A 25259-nucleotide genomic window follows, 5' to 3' on the forward strand; every position below is an offset into this window, starting at 1 on the left:
ATAATTTCTGCCTCTTGGCTGTATGAAAAAACAAGATGGCGGCACAGTCGGTCGCTGGTTGTATTCTTGACTCGTGAAATGATTCACCTTTATCGCACGATCGTTTTCGTAATCGCCACTCCTCCGTGAAACCTCGTTACGCCCTTATCTTACTAGAGGGGTTTGCCAAATTAGCGAGTTTACCCCGTACTCCCAAAATGTAGTTTCGTCTGGTTCCATCGATAAAAATGCATGATCTCCTTCCCTAAGGAACATCAAAAGCTAAGTAAGTTATTCCGCGAAAAGCGTCTCGTCTTGCGAAAACCACGGGATATCGTTCCGCGACCTCGAGTCTCAAACAACGGTTGTAAATTACAATCTAGATAACGCTGCTCGCTGTTGAGTTAGAACCAGGCGCGCCTGTGAAATCTAACGAAAATGGGTCGATTCCTGAGACGCAAGATCTAAGCGTCATCGAGATAAGCGCGTCATCGATTCAAATCTAACGCCTTCGAGGCTCCTCCGCCGCCATATTGGATCTCGCCGATCGCGAGACTCGACGCATCGAGATATCGATCGGCGCTGAGGCCACAAAAACAACTATCAATGTAAAATAATTGGTAACGTTGCTCACCGTTCAGTTAGAACTAGATCCTTCGCCTGAATTTAGTGAAATTAATATAAAGGATCGGTTTCTGAAACGGGAGGTCTAAGCTTTACTATCAACCAGTTGAAATCCCTCAAATATGGCGCAAGTGAACGGTCTCGGGCCGCCATCTTGGATCTCGCGGTTAGCGAGACTCGACGCTTCGAGGTATCGATCGCTTCCGGGGCGACAGTCGCGAGCAGTCGCGAGTTGTCTGCTAGCGAGAGAGGTCGAGGTCGCGTCGCTTCGGTGCCCAGGTCCTGTAGATGCTGATTTCCCGCGGACTGCAGGTCAAGTGACGTCAAAAAGCACCCTGGGCGTCTTCCAGGACGGGCTGAGGACTTTCCTCTGCGTGGATGCGAGAAGGACGACTCTGGGGCCGGACTGAGGGAGCCATCGCGCCCGAAGATGTGTGGCGGCTTTACGTGCTCAAAAAACGCTCTGACAGCGCTGAATATACTCTACATCGTGAGCATTCTCTTTTTCCCATTATATCGACAAAGAGTCGCGAAGGAGTCGTCGAACTTCTAACGACAGCAAGTGTATGTATTGGACAGTGACCCGAATTAACTTTGAACCAAGTGGCAAAGTCTCGTCGAGTGATTTATATCTCAGGTTAAAAATAACACAATTACGATTCCATTTCTGGATTTGCGTGCCCTTAATTGCGTTCTATCTGTACATTGGAAGCAGATATTTATATCTGACTGGTCTGATGGAGACAGGACTTGCGTAGAGACTTCGATAATGGGTTTTGCAGCATTACGTCTCTGTTAAATGTTAATTTTAATTAAACTTCTCTATTGTAGATGATTTCAAAGCTTTGTATGACGACGTGAATAACGTATTGGCTTGTAACTTGTCCAACTTTTGCGGCATTCGGCATTGTAGATAATTTCATTGTCAACAGGTCGTCGCCTTCATCTTGATCGGAGTAGCTGTCTATGGAAGGGCTTCGGCATTGGTCACTAATCTCCCGATTATTGGCGGAATATTGGCATGTGGCGTCATTCTGATTTTGATCTCGATACTCGGCCTCATCGGAGCCGTCAAGCATCATCAAGTTTTGCTGTTTTTCGTATCCTTATGGGGTTATTTAACTCGCGCCTCGTCGAATTACTTTGGATAACTTTTAATGTCAATCTTGTACTCGATAGATGTGTAAGAGACCTCCTTAACCACGTAATTATAGTACATGCTCGTCCTGTTCCTCTTGTTTATGGTCCAATTCAGCATCGCTTGTGCTTGTCTGGCGGTTAATGCCGAGCAACAAGAGCAACTCGCGGAACAGGTATATTTACCGTTGTTTGATGTGTTTAAAATCAAGAGGAGTGAAATTAAAACTTAAACAAGAATCACTCTGGATTAAGATATGCAACTTAACGATCCACTTCTTCTGTCTTTGTTCTAGGGATGGAAACGAGTAAGTCCAGACTTGAGAACTACGGTTCAAGAGACTTTTCATTGCTGCGAGTTTAACGAAACCATTATCGCCACTCCTGAATTGATCCCCAAGACTTGTGAAGAAGTAAGCGTAAGTTTCAGTGACCAGGAAAGAGCATGCCTTTCACCGTTGATACTTTAACGGGCAATTTATGTACATCTTTGTCACTTTTACGGTACCAGAAAAATTGCTGTCAACCCGGTAAGGAAGTATGCGAGTGCAATACTTGCATGAAGAAACTGCAGTCGACCATTGATTACGCATTCAAACTGTGCGGAGGGATAGGATTATTTTTCAGCTTCACAGAGGTGAGTCGATGAGTGAACGTACCATTCTAAATAGGTCCACCGTTATCTTATCGATACATGTGGAACGAAAGTCTTGTTTTCCGATGCCAAGGGAATTTGGCACCGTGTAAGGATCAACTCTTGTTGAATCTATGCTTTATCGAGCAAGTAATTTCGAATTACCTACTTGGAGTTTTCCTTTCGTTAAGATTCGTCGGGTCAGAAATAATGAAAAATCATTCTAAATGCTTGAGATGCTTTCAAATCATATTTGTAAGTAGTGTTTTATACAGCTTTGAGTAAACTAATGTTCTCACCGCCCTCACGATCTTATTTAGACGATTACGACAAAGTCCGTCTTTATTGCACCTGTTTATACGACGCTAACGTATTTGCTTATTACAGTTTGTCGGTGTGTGGTTGACCGTGCGCTACAGGAACCAGAAAGATCCAAGAGCTAACCCTAGTGCTTTCCTCTAGTCTAACACCATCGCCATGTCCCTCGTCTCCTCGCACGATCCCTCTGATAGATGGTGGGTGGTATTGTCGTTATCATTGTATCGTAAGAAAAAAAATATCAGAAAATATTCCATATTTCGTTTGAGCGTTTTATTTGGAGTTCTTCACTTGTAGGTTTCTTTGAAAATGGCCAAGCCCTCGATGGGACCTATACAGGGTGACTCACGACTTCATTAGATTTTTGTTTAGTCGAGTAATTATTCTTTGAAATAATGAAATATTTCTTTGGTACGATGAAAACTTTTTCTTCGATTTTCGAAGCCACGGTGGCGAACTCCAATGCGCTGTTTCAAATTCTTGTTACTTTAAGGTGAAGTGAAACACCCTTCAAATCAGTCGATTCGAATACAACACTTTTTTTTAAGGGTATTAGACCAAACTGTCCGAAACTTTGACACAACGCTCCTGATCATCTAAGAATTGTCCTGACACATTCAAAATGTGTGGATATTTTAACAAAATTTTTTAACTCAGCCCAGACCAGAACTAAAATGGCGTCAAGCTCTCATATTTTGATCGATATACAATTATCGAAGGTTCTGATATGAGAATCGAAAGGGTCAGGACAATTTTACGACAATTTAGAACACTCTTGTAATCGTTAAACTCGCATTTGAACAGGATAAAGGCAAAAAAAGTGTTGTATGCGCTTCTATGCTAAAACGATGGTAGTACGAGGACTCGGAGTGAACATTTAATTGACCTGGAAATCACAGATGGCGCAGGGTGTCCCTCTGCAGTCAATTGGGGCCCCAGAAAGCTTGAATCCAGAGGATTTCTGGAGTTTTACTTCTATTCCTTGATATTTATTGTACGAAGACGACAGGTGGAATATGCCATTTGGTACAATACACAATATAATTCGACCCAGCTGTCAATATAAAAACCAACGTCGGCAACGTAGGCATTTGGAAGAATGTTCTTTATCGACGTTGATCAAGTTCCTCGACGTGTTTCACTTCACCTTAAAGTTCTCGTGTCTGTCTGAAGCTTTCATGTTCTTTTTTTTTTTTTTTTTTTTTTNTTTTTTTTTTTTTTTTTTTCTTGCTTTTTAATCGACAAATCGACGAGCATTCATCACAACGCACGATATTTTTAGGTAATTGCAGCTTTCCTGGCGCGGCGCTACCGGAATCAATTAGACCCTGAGGAGAAAGCTGCAAGAGCGATGTTCCCGCAAGAAAATTACATTTATTGAGGTATTCTGCAATCCTAAACAAAATGGCTGGCATTTATGGTGCGTCTTTAATGAGGCAGGAAGGTAGCTACGACATGCTTCGCAGCGTTTAATGTGTGCTCAAGTTCGTCTGAAATTTATTTACGAGTTGGATGAATATTCAATACTTGTGCCCATAATTATGAAAGTGGTCTAAATCATATATTTTTTGTTTCGAAATTACATTGAATTAATTTCGTTTGAAGTAATATGGCGTGAAATAACTGATAGACTCATTTTTTTTTTTTTTAATTTTGACTTAGACCACTTTCATAATTATGGGCACACTTGTCAGACCCAGTCGGCTTTCTTTTTTAATAAGTTGCTCGCGAGCTTAGATTGACGGTGAAATGATTTGCATTTAAATCCTTACTGTCGGTAAATCGTGGAAGGCATGTTAAGGACGTTTCGAATTAACGAGAAATCTCATTACGTCACATTGATATTATTATATTCGAAGCCAAAGAAGAAAGGATTTCGTTGGCAGTAGTTAGGATGGGATTTGAATCGTAGTCTGTCATCTGTCGGAAGCTTGATTTTGTAATCGATTTCACAAGATTCAATTTCAGTGACGAATTAATAATGTCGTTCGTCGCCCTTAAGGCGATGTGAAAGTAGCGACTTTAAGGTGAAGTGAAACATCCTTCAAATCAATCGATTCTAATACAACACTTTTTTTTAAGAGTATTAGACCAAATTGCTCGAAACTTTGACACATCGAAGAATTGTCCTGACACATTGAAAATTTGGACTTTTCAAAAGAATTTTTTTACTCAGCCCAGACCAGAAACAAAATGGCGTCGAACTCTGATATTTCGATGATATACAATTATCGAAGGCTCTGATATGAGAATCGAAAGGGTCAAGACAATTTTACGACAATTTAGAACACTTTGGTAGTCGATAAACTCACATTTGAACGAGATAAAGGCAAAGAAAGTGTTGTATGCGCTTCTTTGCTAAAACGATGGTAATAAGGAGGTCTCGGAGTGAAAATTTAATTGACCTGGAAATCACAGATGGCGCAGGGGGTCCCTCCGCAGTCAATTAGGGCCCCAGAAAGCACGAATCCAGAGGATTTCTGGAGTTTTACTTAGATTTCTTTATAATTATTGTAGGAAAACGACAGGTGGAATATGCCATTTGGTAGAATACACAATATAATTCGGTATAGCTGTCGATATAAAAACCAACGTCGGCAACGTAGGCATTTAGAAAAATCACTTTATCGACGTCGATCAAGTTTCTCAATATGTTTCACTTCACCTTAACATTTAACCTTAACGCGATTTTCTCCACGGTTTTTGGGGGAAGTGATCATTAGACGTTTGAAATCAAGTGTTAGGGCGATTTTCGGGGATAATTATATAATAGAAAGCGAAATGTGTGCTCTAGTCAGCCACTATGAACATTGATAACAAGCCTCAATGCGCCTTGTAGTCTAGCATCAAACGGACCTCTGTAGATAGACTTTCTATTTTTTTTAATTTTTTTTTCCTTCCGAAACTCTCCTACTCATTTTATCACGGTCATGTTTCGTTTCGTCTCGTCCAGATGATATCGAATTGTTGTAACATTCCAATGTTCAATAACTACTAGATGACGTAAAGGAATAATTTTTGTTTCTCGAATATTTGACACTCGTTTCGGTTACTTCGAATGGGAAATTCCTTGTTTGAGATCGATCAAAATGCCCGACATTAATTCCGGGTGGTACAAATACTGTCTCGCGACTGAAATAAGTCGCTGTTACTAATCGAATCTACCTTGCTCCTGTTTGTCAAAATTTTATGCTAATTTAACACCGATATCGAACGAGTGGTAACACTCGACTTAGTGTGTACTCGAGATGCCTAGATGGATATTATAATCGAAAGCTGGCACTATTTCTCCTCTCTGGACTTCTTTTAAAAGAGTTCGAGGAGGGGATCTCTACTTGGAAGGAATTAACCGACTCGATCGATACCTAAATACCTAGGCATTTATTTTTTTAACAATCTTACGTTGTGTATCTTTAAAGTTATGTGGAAGTGGCATCGAAGAGGTCATTTATGAGACTTTTCCCAGAACTGGGTGTACCGAATCGTATCAAATTTTACAGTAAATAATTTGGAGGTTATGAAGAATGTCTCGACACCCATAAAATTTCAATTTTTTTTTTTTATAAGAAATGAAATTTTATGCGTCTCGGGGCCTTTCTCATGACCTACATATTCACGGTGTAAAGTTTGAAAATGTTTGGTACACCCTGCTTGTGAGAAAAGTTTTGTCGACTGGGCCTCTTCCGTGCCCCTTTCGTATCACCTTAAGGCAGAGTACCCGACAAACGCTTGGCATTAAATCAAATTTTACGCCAATTATAGATAACATTAGATTACGTACATCATATTAATCTAAGGTGTATTATTATAGTTATTATAATTATCATTACTATTATACGTAAAATGGAGTTGTCACTTCCATGAAGAACGTGTGCTTGACTATTAATATATATATATTTATCGTTACATAAGGACGAATCTGTAAGTGCTGTGCGTGAACATTGAAATTGTCGAATCTCTAATACCCTTCCAGTCCTTGAAACACAACCAAAATGAACTTCTGCGATCTTTAGTATTTTATTTTTCATCGTAAGAGCAATATTTGATGATAATTCGTGGGCATTTATCTTTTAAAATTATATTACCGTCGATTTGATGTTATGCACATTATCTTCGTGTCTTTGAAATGAAAGCTTTCGTTGAGCCGAAGTGTTTCATATGCATACGTATGACCGGAACAATTGTTTTAACACTTGTGACTAAACCTACACAACAGTACTCTGTGGATTAGTCGGCTATAAATATGACGAGTTTTACCCTAGGAGGATTAGGAGAGTTAGGAACGAAGCAAGGTGACGGGGAAGAATTCTGTCTTCTTTGTACGATCAAAATTAATGAGTATATGTACTATCATTGTACATGTTACGTCGAGGTACCATTTCGTTTGTTAATCGGAATGGAAGTTAGGGTACTATCGTTTAACTTTCAAGTAGCAAGTAAAATGCATCGTTCTTAAACTTCTTGTTCCAATGAAATAAAGACGCGTATGTATTCCATATGAAGGTATTGTTATTCACTGATGTAGCTTTCGGCGAGGGGAACATCTCGTCCATAAGAGACGATTAAAGCACTCAACGATTTTTATCTATATTGTTTCTCCAGAGACTGAGAGTGCTCACTATTTAATATAATTCATTTTCTCTCCCAATTTTAATTCCAATTACTGCGAACATTAACGCATATTTTCACTGAAAACATCTGATATTCACCAGAACCAATGAGGGACAAGGTGCAAGCGCAGATGTTCCGAAGTTAGGTTAGGTTAGGTTAAGTCGGCAGTCACGCACAGGCGGGTGAAACCATGGACTAGGGTAGGATATTCATCCCACTGCGCGTGCGCGTCGACACGTCGAGAGTGAGGAACCAATCAGAATCGAGCTTTACACTTGTCAAATTTTTTCCGCGATTCTGATTGGCCGGTTAGGTTGCCGCGCTCGGAATGGTAGGTGCTATAGGGGTCGCCAATAGTTTCCGACAAGGGCACTCGAGAGTGAAGAAAACCTCACATAACCTCACATAACCTGTTCGCCGAGCGCGACGTGTCGAGACACGCATTTCGTCGCTTCTGATGTCCTTTGGCTAGTTTTCCTGCCGGCGAAGAGAAAGAACAAAACGGGACCATTTGGAGAAGTCGACGAACCGCGTTGGCGCGTTCACGCTGGCGGAAAGGTTATGGATAACTTTTTTAAGATCGAAAAGATTGGCGAAGGAACCTATGGCGTTGTTTACAAAGCGAAGGATAAGCTGACCGGGAAACTGGTGGCCCTTAAAAAGATACCCTTGGAAACGTACGTATCGGTAAGAGACGGTAAGAATTGCTCTGTGCCCGTGCAGGAGCACTTTCAGGTTTCAGAGTGCCTCGTATGGAATTCCTAACCTCTCGATGTGACCGCGTCCCTATACTGCCGCTCCAAGCATCTAAAGCGAGTCTTTTAAACACTGAGACACTTCTAAATAATGAATGCGAAGCTTCTGTAAATATTTTAGGCACTGACGAGTCTTAAATTCATGACATGAATTTGTTACCTCCATCACGGTTGAACTCGTGCCAAAGGCACGATGCTTAATAAATTCAGTTTAATTCGTGGATTATTAAATATACTTATTATAATTCTGATACATCTTTGGGTTTGATTTTTATTAATGTAGATGTAAATATATTGCTTCGAGGTCGTCCTTTGTGCTTCGAGCGGCAGTAACGCGGCGTGCCTTTTTCAGGTTACGATAATACGTGTCTTAACGATTGGTGTGTTCTGGATCCTAATATACGTTGCGGCCCCTAAAAGTAATTTACTAACTACTGTGGTTTATAATTTTTGATAGAGCTTAAGAGTGGTTGTATTGAATTCTTTATGCATTCTGTTTTAATGTTAACCCCAAGGTGCGTAATGCCACTCATATCGCTACCGCAGCACGAGCGCTCACGACCTCCCTAATGGTGGAATCTTCCCATTGTGTGGAAAGGGCTTTCGCTTTTATGCAACGCTAATGCATCCTTTAATCGGTACGTTGGGGTCAGCTGAATCTGCAGGGGCCACGTTACTGTAAGTTGTCGTAGCACCACATTATTCAGCTTGTCCCATCGTGCGATGTGCGCCTGATATTTAATTCAGCGATTCTTCGTTACGCGAATGAGAACTTCCATTGTGAAGTTCTAATATGTGGATATATTGTTTATTTTGCATACCTTGCGATTACAGTTTTGGAGTTCGACTTGCTTTTATTAATGTTTACCGCCTTGTATAATATTAATGTGATTCCATATTCGTCAGTGTTTTTAGTTCCTGTTTGAATTAACGCTTGCTTTATTCATAGATTATCATAATTTGTATGCTTCATTGTATCTCGTCCATAGAATGTAAAAGTCATAAAGTACAAACAGGTTATAATTGTGTGTTGACCGTCATTAGGGAAAGCGAGGGCGTGCCATCCACTGCCATTCGAGAGATATCGCTGCTCAAGGAATTGGTTCATCCAAATGTGGTTCAGTTGTTGGATGTGGTGGAAGGCGAGAAACACCTTTACCTGGTATTTGAATTCCTTCAACAGGATCTTAAGAAATTATTGGACTCGGTGAAAACTGGCTTGGAACCGATGCTAGTTAAGGTAGTCTACCTTTAACGATTTGAAATATTTCTAAGCTTATGTTACTAAATTATTTATGATCGTAAACGAATTTTTGTTCTTCAGAGTTATTTATGGCAACTGCTCAAAGGCATCGCCTTCTGCCATCTTCATCTCACTCTGCACAGAGACTTGAAGCCTCAGAATTTATTGATCGACCGAGAAGGTTTCATCAAGCTGGCTGATTTTGGACTCGCCAGAGCCTTCGGCGTTCCTGTCAGAACTTATACACACGAAGTCGTGACTTTGTGGTATCGGGCTCCTGAGATTCTTCTAGGCACAAAGTTGTATTCTACTGCGGTCGATGTGTGGAGCCTCGGCTGTATTTTTGCAGAGATGGTACGTAATTTTTCATCGGCAATTTTCTCTTTTAACAAAATAACCTCTCTTAGATTTTTCACTCTTCAAATATTTGACACTATTATACTTGTAGAATACTTTTAAATACTTTAATGACGTGCGATAAAATCTGGTAGAAATTATTCATTGCTTGTTTCGTTTCCAGGCAACAAGGAGGGCTTTGTTTCCCGGTGACTCGGAGATAGATCAGTTGTTTAGGATATTTCGCACGTTAGGCACTCCGGATGAAACAATGTGGCCTGGCGTTTCCCAACTTCCTGATTACAAGTCGATGTTTCCAAGATGGGAAGCTCGCAGCTTGGAGGAAGTCGTGCCTTCGTTCGATGCAGATGCCAAAGATTTGCTCCGCGTAATGAACTTTACCATTTCTTATTCTCAGACTTAGTAGAAACCTTTTTTGCTATACTTTATATTTATTCCAAGTACATCGGAAACTTGAAGATGAAATAAAATGAAAATATACCTTCCGATGTATTTTAGAACGTAACCCATATATTAAATTCTAAGCGTAAGAAAGTTTTGGTGAATTTATTAAGACGTATTAAAATTCATTGTTGCAGAAACTGTTGACCTACGACCCCAACAATAGGATACCGGCAATGTCAGCACTGGAGCATCCATACTTCCATGGAGTGAAATTGGTACCTCCGCCACTTCCAAAGAAAGACTGAACGTCGCTATAATTTTCTCTCATTACATTTAGCCGTAGACCGTATTTAAGATTATCGTTAAGTAAGGTAAATACAGTGAGAATTTGAATACTGCGTGTACAAACTCTCATTATTAGTCGAGGAGTGTCGAGGCGTCCGGGTTAAGTCCAAGATGCTTTTCTTCGTTTATTTCTCTTTCTTTCTTTTCTTTCCACGTGAAGTGTTGGAAATTATTTATCACGGCGCTCGCAGAGACCTAGCCTTTTGTAAAGAAACATAGAAAGCGTTCAAGTGTTGATAATATATTTTATTTTTGTAAGTCGACTTATTACAGTTACCAGAAGGGAATTCGATCTAGATACGTATTTATTAAGGAGGTTAGTTCGTCGGCCAGCCGCGAGATGGCGCACCTATTTCCTCCCATCGTATATTATCTTGGGATTCTTAACTTTCTGCTATTCCATATGTGCCCATAATTATGAAAGTGGTCTAAATCATATATTTTTTGTTTCGAAATAACATTGAATTAATTTCGTTTGAAATAATATGGCGTGAAATAACTGATAAACTCATTCTTTTTTAAATTTTGACTTAGACCACTTTCATAATTATGGGCACATATAAATCCATAAATCATAAATAAACTAAGTCGTTCCCCTTTAACCAACGATTCTTGTAAAGCAGAGAATTGCAAGATTGATACGCGTTTATGGCCTGCACGTACAACAACGAAGGAAGGAAATACTTGCAATTCACAATGAGATTGAATGACTCTAGAGAAATAAAACTAAGTCTCGAGGCCCTCAAAAATGTTTATTAAATAAACTATGAGAGAAACTTAACCCTTTCCGCAACCCTGGGTAAGTTTAGCGTGTAACATTGACTTATTGTAAAACAGCGGATAATTAAGGTGAAGTGCAACACCCTTCAAATCAGTCGATTCGAATACAACACTTTTTTTTAAGGGTATTAGACCAAACTGTTCGAAATTTTGACACATCACTTCTCCTGACACATCAATTTTCCTGACACATTCAAAATTTGGATTTTTCAAAACAATTTCATAACTCAGCTCAGACCAGAACCTAAATGGCGTCGAGCTCTCATATTTCGATCAATATACAATTATCGAAGGCTCTGATATGGGAATCGAAAGGGTTAGGACAATTTTACAACAATTTAGAACACTCTGGTAATCGATAAACTCGCATTTGAACGGGATAAAGGCAAAAAAAGTGTTGTATACGCTTCTATGCCAAAACGATGGTAATACGAGGTCTCGGAGTGAAAATTTAATTGACCTGGAAATCACAGATGGCGCAAGGTGTCCCTCTGCAGTCAATTAGGGCCCCAGAAAGCACGAATCCAGAGAATTTCTAGAGTTTGACTTCGATGTCTTTATAATTATTGTACGAAAACGACAGGTGGAGTACGCCATTTGGTACAATACCCAATATAATTCGATATAGTTGTCGATATAAAAACCAACGTCGGCAACGTAGGTATTTAGAAAAATCTTTATCGACGTCGATCAAGTTCCTCGACGTGTTTCACTTCACCTTAATAATAAGTAGATGGAACAACGTATCCACCTTCTGTAACGTTAAATCGCGAGTTCTACCATCGAATTCAGGGTCTCCGCCAATTTACCATTACGAGAGTAACCATTCGAACGGTTTGCGACTAAGTAAACGTAAGAAGAACGTAAATAATATTCATTTCCTGGGAATCGAGTCTCAGCAGAGCCTCGACATTTCTGGATGATGCAACGGACGCGAAGCCGAAGCTTCGCCTAGGATCTCGTCCGAACCCTGGGGGTGGAATTGAGATGTAGGGGGCGTGGCCAGCCCAGGGACGAAACCGCCGACAGCCAATCATATTCGAGACGATATCCCCGGCAGGGAATCGAGCGCGGTGGGGGAGGGGACTCGCGCATCCTCGCGCTACTAATTGCCCTGGCTTTAATACATAGAGGGGAACGCCCGAAGAGGTGGCTTTGTACATTCGCTTAAGGTGAAGTGAAACACCCTTCAAATCAGTCGATTCGAATACAACACTTTTTTTTAAGGGTATTAGACCAAACTGATCGTCTAAGAATTGTACTGACACATTAAAAATTTGGATTTTTCAAAAAGATTTTTTAACTCAGTCCGGACCAGAAACAAAATGGCGTCGAGCTCTCATATTTCGATCAATATACAATTATCGAAGGCTCTGATATGAGAATCGAAAGGGTCAGGACAATTTTACGACAATTTAGAACACTCTGGTAATCGATAAACTCGCATTTGAACGGGATAAAGGCAAAAAAAGTGTTGTATGCGCTTGTATACCAAAACGATGGTAATATGACGTCTCGGAGTGCAAATTTAATTCGCCTGGAAATCACAGATGGCGCAGGGGGTCCCTCCGCAGTCAATTAAAGCTCCATGAAACATGAATCCAGAGGATTTCTGGAGTTTTACTTCGATTTCCTGATATTTATTGTACGGAAAGGACATATGGTGTATGCCATTTGGTACAATACCCAATATAATTCGGTATAGCTGTCCATATAAAAATGAACGTCGGCAACGTAGGCATTTATAAAAATCTTCTCTATCGACGTCGATCAAGTTTCTAAATATGTTTCACTTCACCTTAAGGTTGATAAATGACGTCGGCACTCATATTTCGATCGATATCGAATTCTTGAAGGCTCTGATATGAGAATCGAAAGGGTCAGGACAATTTTACAACAATTTATAACATTCTGGTAATCGATAAACTCGCATTTCAACGGGATAAAGGCAAAAAAAGTATTGTATGCGCTTGTATACCAAAACGATGGTAATATGACGTCTCGGAGTGAAAATTTAATTCACCTGGAAATCACAGATGGCGCAGGGGGTCCCTCCGCAGTCAATTAAAGCTCCATAAAACATGAATCCAGAGGATTTCTGGAGTTTTACTTCGATTTCTTTATAATTATTGTACGAAAACGACAGGTGGAATATGCCATTTGGTACAATACCCAATATAATTCGATATAGCTGTCCATATAAAAATGAACGTCGGCAACGTAGGCATTTAGAAAAATCTTCTCTATCGACGTGTTTCACCTCACCTTAATACTACTTTTTTTTCCGAAATTTTCGACATTTCTCATTTGATCAAATCATTTACAATGCGGAAGGCACCTCCCTCTTTGATGAATTTCGGATGAGGGGCATTTCCACTCGGCGAATTTTCTTATTTTAATCCGTTACCGCGGTGAATGGTCGATTTATTAGTTTGACAATTCGTAAGAGCGAGATCGACGTAATCAAATATCCCGTGTTATCGGTCGAGATAATCGCTCGATCGACTCCGAGGCCGAGAGCGTTACCAGCCCTTATAAAGCGGAGCAATTATCCGGATAAAATACTCGAGGAAATTTCGGTGATAAATTTAGGCTCGTAATAAGGGTGACTGGGCGAGTCATTTGCCACGGCGACNTATTTTTTGTTTCGAAATTACATTGAATTAATTTCGTTTGAAATATGGCGTGGAATAACTGATAAACTTTTTTTTTTTTTTAATTTTCACTTAGACCACTTTCATTATTATGGGCACATATGAGCATATATTTTTTGTTTCGAAATAATATTGAATTAATTTCGTTTGAAATAATATGGCGTGAAATAACTGATAAACTCATTTTTTTTTAATTTTTACTTAGACCATTTTCATAATTATGGGCACATATCAGGGCGTTCAATAATTGTATATCGATCGAAATATGAGAGCTCAACATCATTCATCGATCTTAAGGTGAAGTGAAACATCGATGGACCCCCTGCGCCATCTGTGATTTCCAGGTCAATTAAAGTTTCACTTCGAGACCTCGTATTACCATCGTTTTGGCATACAACACTTTTTTTGCGTTTATCCCGTTCAAATGCGAGTTTATCGATTAGCAGAATGTTCTAAATTTCCGTAAAATTGTCCTGACCCTTTCGTTTCTTATATGTGCCCATAATTATGAAAGTGGTCTAAGTCATATATTTTTTGTTTCGAAATTACATTGAATTAATTTCGTTTGAAATATGGCGTGGAATAACTGATAACCTTATTTTTTTTTTTAATTTTCACTTAGACCACTTTCATAATTATGAAAGTGGTCTAAGTCATGTATTTTTTCTTTCGAAATTACATTGAATTAATTTCCTTTGAAATAATATGGCGTGAAATAACTGATAAACTCATTTTTTTTTTTTTCAATTTTGACTTAGACCACTTTCATAATTATGGGCACAATTCGGATTCGAGGTATAGAACCCTGGATGGAAATGGGGGAGACATTCTTGTACTCGGATAAGGTCGAAAAGTTTCACCTCGGTAAAAGTTGTTGCCATATTTCACGCAACGATCCAATTAAGCAGTCTATTTCGCATTTTCTAAAATATACCCCTGACTGACAATGTGAGTATGTCGAGTAGATTTGGGATTTATGGCTTAATCTTAACTTCGTAATGGCCCCCGAGATGCCTCGAACTTTCCGGGGTACTAAAGGTTCGGTCAGCGGTTCGTTAAGGTGAAGTGAAACATCCTTCTAATCAGTCGATTCGAATACAACACTTTTTTTTAAGGGTATTAGACCGAACCGTTCGAAACTTTGACACATCGAAGAATTGTCCTGACACATTCAAAATTTGGATTTTTTGAAAAAATTTTTTAACTGTAATCAAATTATTCGATTCGGATACAACACTTTTTTTTAAGGGTATTAGACCGAACTCTCTGAAACTTTGACACATCCTGATCATCTAAGAATTGTCCTGACACATTGAAAATTTGGATTTTTCAAAAGAATTTTTTAACTCGGCTCAGACCAGAAACAAAACGGCGTCGAGCTCTCATATTTCGATCAGTATACAATTATTGAAGGCTCTGATATGAGAATCGAAAGGGTCAGGACAATTTTACGACGATTTAGAACACTCTGGTAATCGATAAACTCGCATATGAACGGGATAAAGGCAAAAAAAGTGTTGTATGCGCTTCTATGCTAAAACGATGGGAATACAAGGTCTCGGAGTGAAAATTTAATTGACCTGAAAATCACAGATGGCGCAGGGGGTCAATTAGGGCCCCAGAAAGCACGAATCCAGAGGATTTCTGGAGTTTTACTTCGATTTCTTTATAATTATTGTACGAAAACGACAGGCGGAGTACGCCATTTGGTACAATACCCAATATAATTCGATATAGCTGTCGATATAAAAACCAACGTCGGCAACGTAGGCATCTAGAAAAATCTTTATCGACGTTGATCAAGTTCCTCGACGTGTTTCACTTCACCTTAATTGCCTGACAGCTCGTTTCAAACTTCATCCGCAATCCCCTCATTAGACGTTGACGGGCGTGAGGGAATTTCGGTACCTCAGGAAAACTTCCACGGAGCTTGAGCTCCCTGGCAAGAAGTTAATTACTTGTGCGAGATTTTAACCCGAATCGCCCTAAACCCTTTTTTGGGACACCTCGAAAACGTCGTCGACGTCGAGTCTCGTTGAAACGCGCGAGAAGCTCTTCTTCCCCTTTGATATCAATTTCTAACGCCTGAATATTATATTCCGGAGATTCCTGGTTTTTTGTGTAGCCAGAGTCAAAATCTGCATTCGTATCCATATACGACGTTACGTTTTGTAATCGACTCGATTTATTTACGGGATTAAGGTGAAGTGAAACACGCCGAGGAACTTGATCGACGTCGATAAAGAAGATTTTTCTAAATGCCTACGTTGCCGACGTTGGTTTTTATATCGACAGCTGGGTCGAATTATATTGGGTATTGTACCAAATGGCATACTCCACCTGTCGTTTTCCTACAATAATTATAAAGAAATCCAAGTAAAGCTCCAGAAATCCTCTGGATTCGTGCTTTCTGGGGCCCTAATTGACTGCGGAGGGACCCCCTGCGCTATCTGTGATTTCCAGGTCAATTAAATTTTCACTCCGAGACCTCGTATTCAAATTGTTTTGGCATAGAAGCGTATACAACACCTTTTTTGCTCTTATCCCGTTCAAATGTGAGTTTATCGACTATCAAAGTGTTCTAAATTGTCGCAAAATTGACCTGACCCTTTTTATTTCCATTTCAGAGCCTTCGATAATTGTACATTGATCGAAATATGAGAGATCGACGCCATTTTGTTTCTGGTCTAGACCGAGTTAAAAACTTCTTTTGAAAAATCCAAATTTTCAATATGTCAGGACAATTTTTAGATGATCAGGATGTGTCAAAGTTTCGGACAGTTTGGTCTAATACCCTTAAAAAAAAGCGTTTTATTCAAATCGACCAATTTGATTACAGTTAAAAAATTTATTCAACAAATCCAAATTTTAAATGTGTCAGGACAATTCTTAGACGATCAGGAGTGATGTGTCAAAGTTTCGGACAGTTTGGGCTAATACCCTTAAAAAAAAGCGTTTTATTCAAATCGACTGATTTGAAGGGTGTTTCACTTCACCTTAAGCCACGGATGGAACGCGTCCCGACGGTAACACGGACTCGGGTGGAGTCGGGTGTACTCGGGTGGACTCGGGTCGAGACGACTTCACCGTCTCCGCGCAATGCCAGTAGAAATATTCGGATCGTTCCTTGAAGAAAAACCGCTAGCGGGGATAAAATCATCCCAATTAGGACGTGGAGCGGCAGCTAATTAAAGGCGCCCCGGCGCCCGGGTAAGGTTCGGCTGGCGTCGCCATGCCGGTTCGGGAAAGCTTATTAATGGCCGGTGGTGGGGCAAAAAAGTAAGGGACTGCCCGCAAATAAGCCCAGGGGGCGTGGCCAGCGGGCGGGGACGCCGCGGCGACCAAGGGGGCGGGGCTTGGCGCTCGGAAAAATATTGACCGGCGGATTATGCGGTCCATTTGGGGATTGCGGCCCGCGACGGGGGTAAATCGGCGGGCCACCTACGGGATCATTAGTCCCGGATCCGCGGCGGGCGACGGAGCGAGCGCGAGGGCGAGGTCCAAGGAGAAGAGAGCATCCTCGGGGGAAATTACTCGACGGGGAAAAGTGAAGGAAGGATGGGCGGAAAAGAGTACCGACGGAGAGAGAAACGGTAAAAGGAAGATAGAAGAATTTTGAATGCCTTGGACTACTGGCACGGGTGAACCTCCATAATTGCTGCACCGTGGTTACGGCGATGACTGGTCGCATTGTACTACAACCGAAACGCGGATACCTCGATGCGTAGCGACCGATACAGGGATAAGCTGTGGGAAGGTAAAGAGACTGTAACGTTCGAGACCTTAAGGTGAAGTGAAACACCCTTCAAATCTGACGATTTGTATACAACACTTTTTTTTAAGGGTATTTTAAGGGCGACCGATATAGGAATAATTTCTGGGAAGGTAAAGAGACCGTAACGTTCGAGACCTTAAGGTGAAGTGAAACACCCTTCAAATCAGTCGATTCGAATACAACACTTTTTTTTAAGGGTATTAGACCAAACTGTCCGAAACTTTGACACATCGAAGTATGGTCCTGACACATTCAAAATTTGGATTTTTAAGGTGAAGTGAAACATCCTTCAAATCAGTCGATTCGAATACAACACTTTTTTTTAAGGATATTAGACCAAACTGTCCGAAACTTTGACACCACTCCTGATCATCTAAGAATTGTCCTGACACGTTCAAAATTTGGATTTTTAAGGTGAAGTGAAACATCCTTCAAATCAGTCGATTTGAATACAACTCTTTTTTTTAAGGGTATTAGACCAAACTGTCTGAAACTTTGACACATCGAAGAATTGTCCTGACACATTCAACATTTGGATTTTTTAAAAGAATTTTTTAAGTCAGTCCAGACCAGAACCAAAATGGCGTCGAGCTCTCATATTTCGATCAGTATAGAATTATCGAAGGCTCTTATATGAAAATCGAAAGGGTCAGGACAATTTTACGACAATTTAGAACACTCTGGTAATCCATAAACTCGCATTTGAAGGGGATAAAGGCAAAAAAAGTGTTGTATGCGCTTCTTTGCTAAAACGATGGTAATACGAGGTCTCGGAGTGAAAATTTAATTGACCTGGAAATCACAGAAGGCGCAGGGGGTCCCTCTGCAGTGAATTAGGGCCCCAGAAAGCACGAATCCAGAGGATTTCTGGTGTTTTACTTGGATTTCATTATAATTATTGTACGAAAACGACAGGTGGAGTTCGCCATTTGGTACAATACCCAATATAATTCGGTATAGCTGTCAATATAAAAATGAACGTCGGCCACGTAGGCATTTAGAAAAATCTTCTTCCTCGACGTGTTTCACTTCATCTTAATTGCACAAATTCCCGATTTGAGTCGGTCAAAAGCGTCGTCTATGACGGACTCGATCCGTTCGTTCCTAGGGTCGGGCGGGAACTCTCCGGAAGCTGGAAAACGCGCCGGGAACACCTCGTCGAAGAAAAACCACGTGCGACTCTGGGGTAGCTAAAAAGTCCCGGGAAGGAGACGTTCCATCATGTGAGGATGTCCCTCCGGACAAGACTGGCGGGCCTCGTCCTGGGTCAGGATTCCGAGGAGAGCATGGAGGCGGCGCCAGGGGTGGACGACTCGTCGGACCGTAGCGAGGGCAGCGAGCACTCTGGGCCGCGCCCATTCCGGGAAATGGACCTCTCCCTGGAAAAGGCCCGCGGCCGGGCGGAGGCTTACACGGGGGTGGGGCGGGGCCCGCGGGACCACGCGCCGTTGCTAAGCGACGACCCGCATGAGGCCCTATTAGACCCGGCGCGGGCGGCTCGCCGCGCCAGTCTGCGGGCGGCCCTCGAGGCGGGCGGACAGGAGGAGCCGCGCTTCGGGCCCGAGGGCGACCCCGCCGAGTCGGCCAAGGGGTACGCGCTCGCCCTGCGGAACGTCCGCGTCGGTCTCCCCTCGGAGCCCTCCGGCGAGGGGGCTCCTCCCGCCCTCTCCCTCCAACGGCTGCGTCCCGAAGCTGCCGCCGCCATCCTGGAACGCGACTTCGTCCCCGGACTCGGCGCCCACCGACGCGTCCCCGACATCGCGGCCGTCGAGCGCATGAGGAGGTCCCATTTACTCGGGACCGGGTGCTGGTCCACCCAGCTGCAGCATCCGCATTCCCTGCACTCGCCCAGGGTACAGCAGTCCCATCATCCGCAAGCTCAGGTACCCCAACAGCAGGCCAAGTCGTTCACCATCGACGCCATATTGGGACTCAGGAACGGGCAGAAGGAGAAGCACCAGCGGGGACAGCAACAGCAGCAGTTTCGCAGGCATCACGGTAGTTGCATGAATTTTATCACCTTTTTTCTCCTCTTCGGATTCCTGGCTGTATCCGCCGATATAGTCACTGGGAACGATCTTATTCTTATTCTTATTCTTACGCCGGATGGTTTCTTAACCTCTTAGGCACGACGCGCCACTATAGTGGCTTTCGTGGATTTCATCTTTCAGAACGACACGCCACTATAGTGGCTTTCGTGGATGTCATCTTTCAGAACGACATGCCACGATAGTGGCTTTCGTGGATGTCATCTTTCAGAACGACATGCCACGATAGTGGCTTTCGTGGATGTCATCTTTCAGAACGTCACGCCACTATAGTGGCTTATACGTAGTTCGCGTCAGATTATGCCGTCCGGAGAAATACCCTCACGCATAATTCAGCCGTACCTAAAAGGTTAACNCGCCACTATAATGGCTCACTCGCTCACCGTTTGAATTAAATAATCGTCTTCATAAGCATTGTTTCACCCTTCTTTTGTCTTCACATCGATTTTTTTCCTTTATTCCGATATTGTCTTCACGGCATTGTCCGTCACACATTGCAGTGCTGTATCGATTATACGTAGTTCGCGTTAGCTCTGCCGTCCAAGGAAATAGCCTCGCGCAGAATTCAGCCGTACCTAAAATGTTAAGGTGAAGTGAATTCAAATCAGCCGATTCGAATACAACACTTTTTTAAGGGTGTTAGACCAAACTGTCCGAAACTTTGACACTCCTGATCATCCAATTGTCTGATACATTCAAAATTTGGATTTTTGGACAACATTTTTTAACTCCGCCCAGACCAGAACCAAAATGACGTCGAACTCTCATATTTCGATCAATATAAAATGATCGAAGGCTCTGATATGAGAGACGAAAGGATCGGGACAATTTTATGACAATTTAGAACACTCTGGTAATCGATAAACTCGCATTTGAACGGGATAAAGACAAAAAAAGTGTTTTATGCGCTTCTACGCCAAAACGATGGAAATACGAGGTCTCGGAGTGAAAATTTAATTGACCTGAAAATCACAGATGGCGCAAGTGTCCCTCTGCTGTCAATTAAGGCCCCAGAAAGCATGAATCCAGAGGATTTCTTGAGTTTTACTTCGATTTATTGTACGAAAACGACAGGTGGAGTATGTCATTTGGTACAATACCCAATATAATTCAACAGAGCTGTCAACATAAAAACGAACGTCGACAACGTGGGTATTTAGAAAAGTCTTCTTTATCGACGTCGATCATGTTCTTCGACGTTTTTCACTTCACCTTAAGGAAGCGTAGATAGGGACTACGAAAAGGACTCCGGGATAAGTACTTCTGAGAAGGAACTCGAAGAAGGACCAAAGGACGATGGTGACAAATTGTCCTTATCTTCTACGTGCCTAAATTCAGAAAGGTAGGCTTAAGTGGTCAAGAAATAGACTGGCCTTCTCGGAACGTTTGGAAGAGTTTGCAACCTAATGGTTTTTATATGAGTCAAGTGCAACTACTCAAGAGCGATGGGAAGGCGTCCTTAAAGAAAAGGCCTCTAAAACATGGAAAAAGAAAGACGAGCGCCTTGACCACGGGGGGTCTATGCCGTCGTCTACCCTTGGTGGAGAAGTTATGTCGCCAGGATGGCACAAAGGATCGCGTGGTTCTAGTACAGGTACGCTCAAGCCGTTAGCGTACAATCGAATCAATTTTTAATTAATCTACATCTAACTCTAGATCAATGATATATTGGATAAATTGGAGAAAGGCCATGTGCTCTGCCGTAAAATTTCCAATTGCTTTGTGGAGGTGTAACGTCATCATCAAGAAATAGATCGCAGTGTAACAAAATTCGTGTATGATACATGAGGGTGGAACAGAATTTAGACTGATAAATAGACATCATTTGACGTTTATACTAGTTTGTCCAGAAAGTTAATGCGGGTTTTGCTGCTTAATATTTCAAGCATTGCTTTAAATATAGGGCTTTTCCCTGTATGACCAAGCTATAAGTCACTCTACAGCTCATACTTTGTTCTACAGTTTAATAACAATAACCCTGTCTTAAATATTCATTTCTGTTTTATTTAAACTATTGCATTAACGATGATCGAGAAGCAGCGTTTGAGCTTTAAAATGGTACATAACGTGTATATAAAGGAAAAATAAATTTCTTTGAAAACGAAGCGGCAAACCTTAAATAGCAAAAACGGCAATAACTTTCTGAACAATCTAATAAATCCTTTATGAAGGATTCTAAACTTTTAAGACGCAAGAATAGGACTCTGTAGAGGGCCGGTAATGCGTTATCACTGAGCCTGATAATAATTCTACGGCACCTAGATGCAAAGACTGAAATAGTCCCTCCTACCTTCTTTGCTGACGTCGCGGTGCCTATGACGTTGGTATCACCGGAACTGATATCATTCCATTGAGAATAGTCGTGTACGTGACCAGCGCAACGTACACCCGGGATTGTGTACTTAGGAAAAGTCGCAATTGCAACGTGGGTGAACCATGTTTACATCAAGAAGTTGATCGGAATGCGACCACACCATAAAAGATATCTAGGAATGAGGATGACGAAAACGTTGGATCTATAAACACCCCCTATTATTGGGTTGATGCATAAGTCATTGCGCATTTTCTCAAATATAAAAATGGGCGCAGAAATTAAACGTTTTAACATAATGTTATATGTTATTTTAAAGAGAAATTTTTGCTCTACAAGACAGTGTTTTAATATTTTTGTTAGATTCAATTTGTGAGTCCATTTCTTGTGCCAATTTTCTGGTCGATTGTCGCGGGTTTTCATGGATAAGCTGGTTCAATCTTCATCTTCACTCTTCATCAAACTCAACCGGGCGTCCAGAGGAAGCGCTGTCTTTGAGGTTGAAATTTCCATTTTTAAAGCGCGAAAACCACCATTGAGCCGTCCTGTGGTCATAGCTTCTTCTCCGTATATAGCGCAAATTTCACGAGCCGCTTTGGAAGCATTTGAGCCGCGATTAAACTCGATCGAAAGAAAGTGTCGGAAATGCTCATTTTTGTCCGCTTGACCCTCCACTTTAATTACCCGTAAATTCACAAAAATTAAATCTAACAAAAATATTAAAACACTGTCTTGTAGAGCAAAAATTTTTCTTTAAAATAACATATAACGTTATGTTAAAACATTTAATTTCTGCGCGCATTTTTATATTTGAAAAAATGCCCAATGACTTGTGCATCAACCCAATACATTCTCTTATGGTGGACTATTGTCCTACCAAGGTCCAGGCGTTCTGACCCGACGACGTCCTGTAATGTCTGAATGCAAAATTAGACCCGTAACCCGTTACCTCGCCGATATGTACAACAACGTACAGGTACGACCACGACATGGATGTCAGCGCGACGCACGGTGACATCATTCCAGGAGAAAGATCGTTTACATGACCCGCACAACGCGTGCCCATCATTGTACTCGAGACCGTAAAAGCTGCGACTGCTACGTAGGTGTACGATGTCTTTATCCGGGAGTCGGTCATGCAACTACATCTCACATGTGGGTGTTACCTGACAATAATACTTTATTTAGGTCCGTAAACAACTTATTGAACCCTGGTATCCCATTTATGGGGGAGCACTGCACAACAACTAGGTGCACTAGATCTGGTCCGGTGGGAACATTGCAGGAGCCGGTAGAAAGTAAAAGGTACTAAGAGATTTGATGTCTTTGGATTGAACTTGCGAATGAATACTCCAGAAACTTTTAAATATTTACTCCAGGCTTATTACGAATCAACAAATTTTAAACGCGATCATTAATGCTTGCGGAATGGTGTTGGTCATTTCTTCGGTCGGTTCTTTTGGGCCGTTTCCAAGTTATTAATTTTTTCTCTTATTAAAAATAACGTCAGAATGTACGAGATAGTCGTGGACCGTGACTACTGAGCCGGAAAATCGGTAGGGTCTTGGCAATCTGACAAGTGGCGGTAAAATTATTTAGGAAATGGAGTGAAAAGTTTGGCGAACGACTGAACCGATTTACGTGGACCGAAGGTAATCTTGGACCTTGGGGTAATAAGTTATAAATGCATGGATACCGTACCGTGTAGAAACACAAATACAATTAGCCTACATTTACGTAAAATAGCGGAACACCCATCTTTAAAACAAAAAGTATGATAACTTGATTTTTGTAAAAGAAGGTAAATTTTAAACGCTTCGATGAAATTATATTAAAAATGTATTGAATTGATGGCAACTTCGAAATTGTCTTGCAATTTCAATGCCATCAGGAAACACGTAGTATTTGCAAAAAAGTCTTGCAAAGTTATCTGAAAGGACATCACCTCAAACGGTAATAATTTCTTATTCTTTACGTTTTTGTTTCTTTTCATTGGCTTCTCATTTTCTCGTAGTTTATCTTAAACGGTGTCCCGATCGCATAACAGTTTCACTTGCGCTTCCGCATCACCTTAATATGGTTGAAGAATGGTACTTTACACCCGCGGATTTACGCAAGGATATATACACAAGGTTGCAGCATACAACTTACTGATAATATGGCAATGGTTACTATCAGGATGAAGATCACGCTAGGGCTTGATTTATGTCCCCACTTTATGCAAGAGCACAACCTATGAAGGCCTCTAATCATTTAGTTGTCGAGAAGCCATTTTTTGTCGGTATAAATCAATGCAGATCTATTATTTCCGTGATATCAGGTCTTAAGGTGAAGTGAAACACGTCGAGGAACTTGATCGACGTCGATAAAGAAGATTTTTCTAAAAATCTATGTTGACAACGTTCATTTTTATGTTGACGGCTGTGTCGAATTATATTGGGGACTGCACTAAATGGCATACTCCACCTGTCGTTTTCGTACAATAATTATAAAGAAATCGAAGTAAAATTCCAGAAATCCTCTGGATTCATGCTTTCTGGGGCCCTAATTGACTGCAGAGGGACACCCTGCGCCATTTGTAATTTCTAGGTCAATTAAATTTTTACTCCGAGACCTCGACTTTCCATCGTTTTGGTATAGAAGCGCATAACAACACTTTTTTTGCCTTTATCTCGTTCAATTGTCGTTCAATTGCCTTTATCTCGTTGAATTTAGTCGTCGAGAAGCCATTTTTTGTCGGTATAAATCAATGCAGATCTATTATTTCCGTGATATCAGGTTTAAGGTGAAGTGAAACACGTCGAGGAACTTGATCGACGTCGATAAAGAAGATTTTTCTATATATCTATGTTGACGACGTTCATTTTTATGTTGACGGCTGTGTCGAATTATATTGGGTACTGCACTAAATGGCATACTCCACCTGTCGTTTTCGTACAATAATTATAAAGAAATCGAAGTAAAATTCCAGAAATCCTCTGGATTCATGCTTTCTGGGGCCTTAATTGGCTGCAGAGGGACACCCTGCGCCATATGTGATTTCCAGGTTAATTAAAATTTCCCTCCGAGACCTTGTATTCCCATCGTTTTAGCATACAAGCGCATACAACACTTTTTTCGCCTTTATCCCTTTCAAATGCGAGTTTATCGACTACCAGAGTGTTCTAAATTGTCGTAAAATTATCCTGACCCTCTCGATTCTCATATCAGAGCCTTCGATAATTGTATATTGATCGAAATATGAGAGCTCGACGCCATTTTGGTTCTGGTCTGGGCGGAGTTAAAAAATAAAAAAAAATCCAAA

General features: G+C 41.2%; 2 protein-coding genes across 6 annotated transcripts; both read left to right on the forward strand.

Moving 5' to 3' along the window:
• Positions 1–830: 830 nt before the first annotated feature.
• LOC105704311 (tetraspanin-31-A) lies at positions 831–4317 on the forward strand. Of its 5 annotated transcripts, none has more exons than XM_012433400.2 (7): positions 831–1167; positions 1536–1703; positions 1818–1916; positions 2037–2159; positions 2252–2377; positions 2762–2889; positions 3975–4316. In XM_012433400.2, exons 1-6 carry the CDS (start codon positions 982–984, stop codon positions 2834–2836), a joined length of 777 nt encoding a protein of 258 aa, XP_012288823.1. In that variant the 5' UTR covers positions 831–981; the 3' UTR covers positions 2837–2889; positions 3975–4316. The 5 variants fall into 5 exon arrangements, with proteins under 5 accessions (XP_012288823.1, XP_012288825.1, XP_012288822.1 ...); XM_012433402.2 differs by having other exon boundaries at positions 831–1093; positions 3975–4315; XM_012433399.2 differs by lacking the exon at positions 2762–2889 and having other exon boundaries at positions 2037–2153; positions 3975–4317.
• Positions 4318–5270: 953 nt separating this feature from the next.
• On the forward strand, positions 5271–10679 carry LOC105704399 (cyclin-dependent kinase 2). The gene is made up of 5 exons (XM_012433594.1): positions 5271–7980; positions 9103–9298; positions 9383–9655; positions 9822–10025; positions 10237–10679. The coding sequence occupies exons 1-5, from the start codon at positions 7865–7867 to the stop codon at positions 10345–10347; spliced, it is 900 nt and encodes a 299-aa protein (XP_012289017.1). The 5' UTR covers positions 5271–7864; the 3' UTR covers positions 10348–10679.
• The last annotated feature ends 14580 nt before the right edge of the window (positions 10680–25259 follow it).

The sequence above is a fragment of the Orussus abietinus genome, unplaced genomic scaffold (assembly GCF_000612105.2).
Source record: "Orussus abietinus isolate OABI.00-Male unplaced genomic scaffold, Oabi_2.0 scaffold262, whole genome shotgun sequence".
Classification (NCBI taxonomy): domain Eukaryota; kingdom Metazoa; phylum Arthropoda; class Insecta; order Hymenoptera; family Orussidae; genus Orussus; species Orussus abietinus.

Coding starts and splice junctions, on each gene's coding strand:
- LOC105704311 (XM_012433398.2), top strand. CDS start 982: ATGCGAGAAGGACGACTCTGGGGCCGGACTGAGGGAGCCATCGCGCCC. Junction 1,168..1,535: donor AACTTCTAACGACAGCAAGT/GTATGTATTGGA, acceptor CATTGTCAACAG/GTCGTCGCCTTCATCTTGAT. Junction 2,160..2,251: donor AGACTTGTGAAGAAGTAAGC/GTAAGTTTCAGT, acceptor TTACGGTACCAG/AAAAATTGCTGTCAACCCGG.
- LOC105704399 (XM_012433594.1), top strand. CDS start 7,865: ATGGATAACTTTTTTAAGATCGAAAAGATTGGCGAAGGAACCTATGGC. Junction 9,299..9,382: donor TGGAACCGATGCTAGTTAAG/GTAGTCTACCTT, acceptor TTTGTTCTTCAG/AGTTATTTATGGCAACTGCT. Junction 9,656..9,821: donor GCTGTATTTTTGCAGAGATG/GTACGTAATTTT, acceptor TTTCGTTTCCAG/GCAACAAGGAGGGCTTTGTT.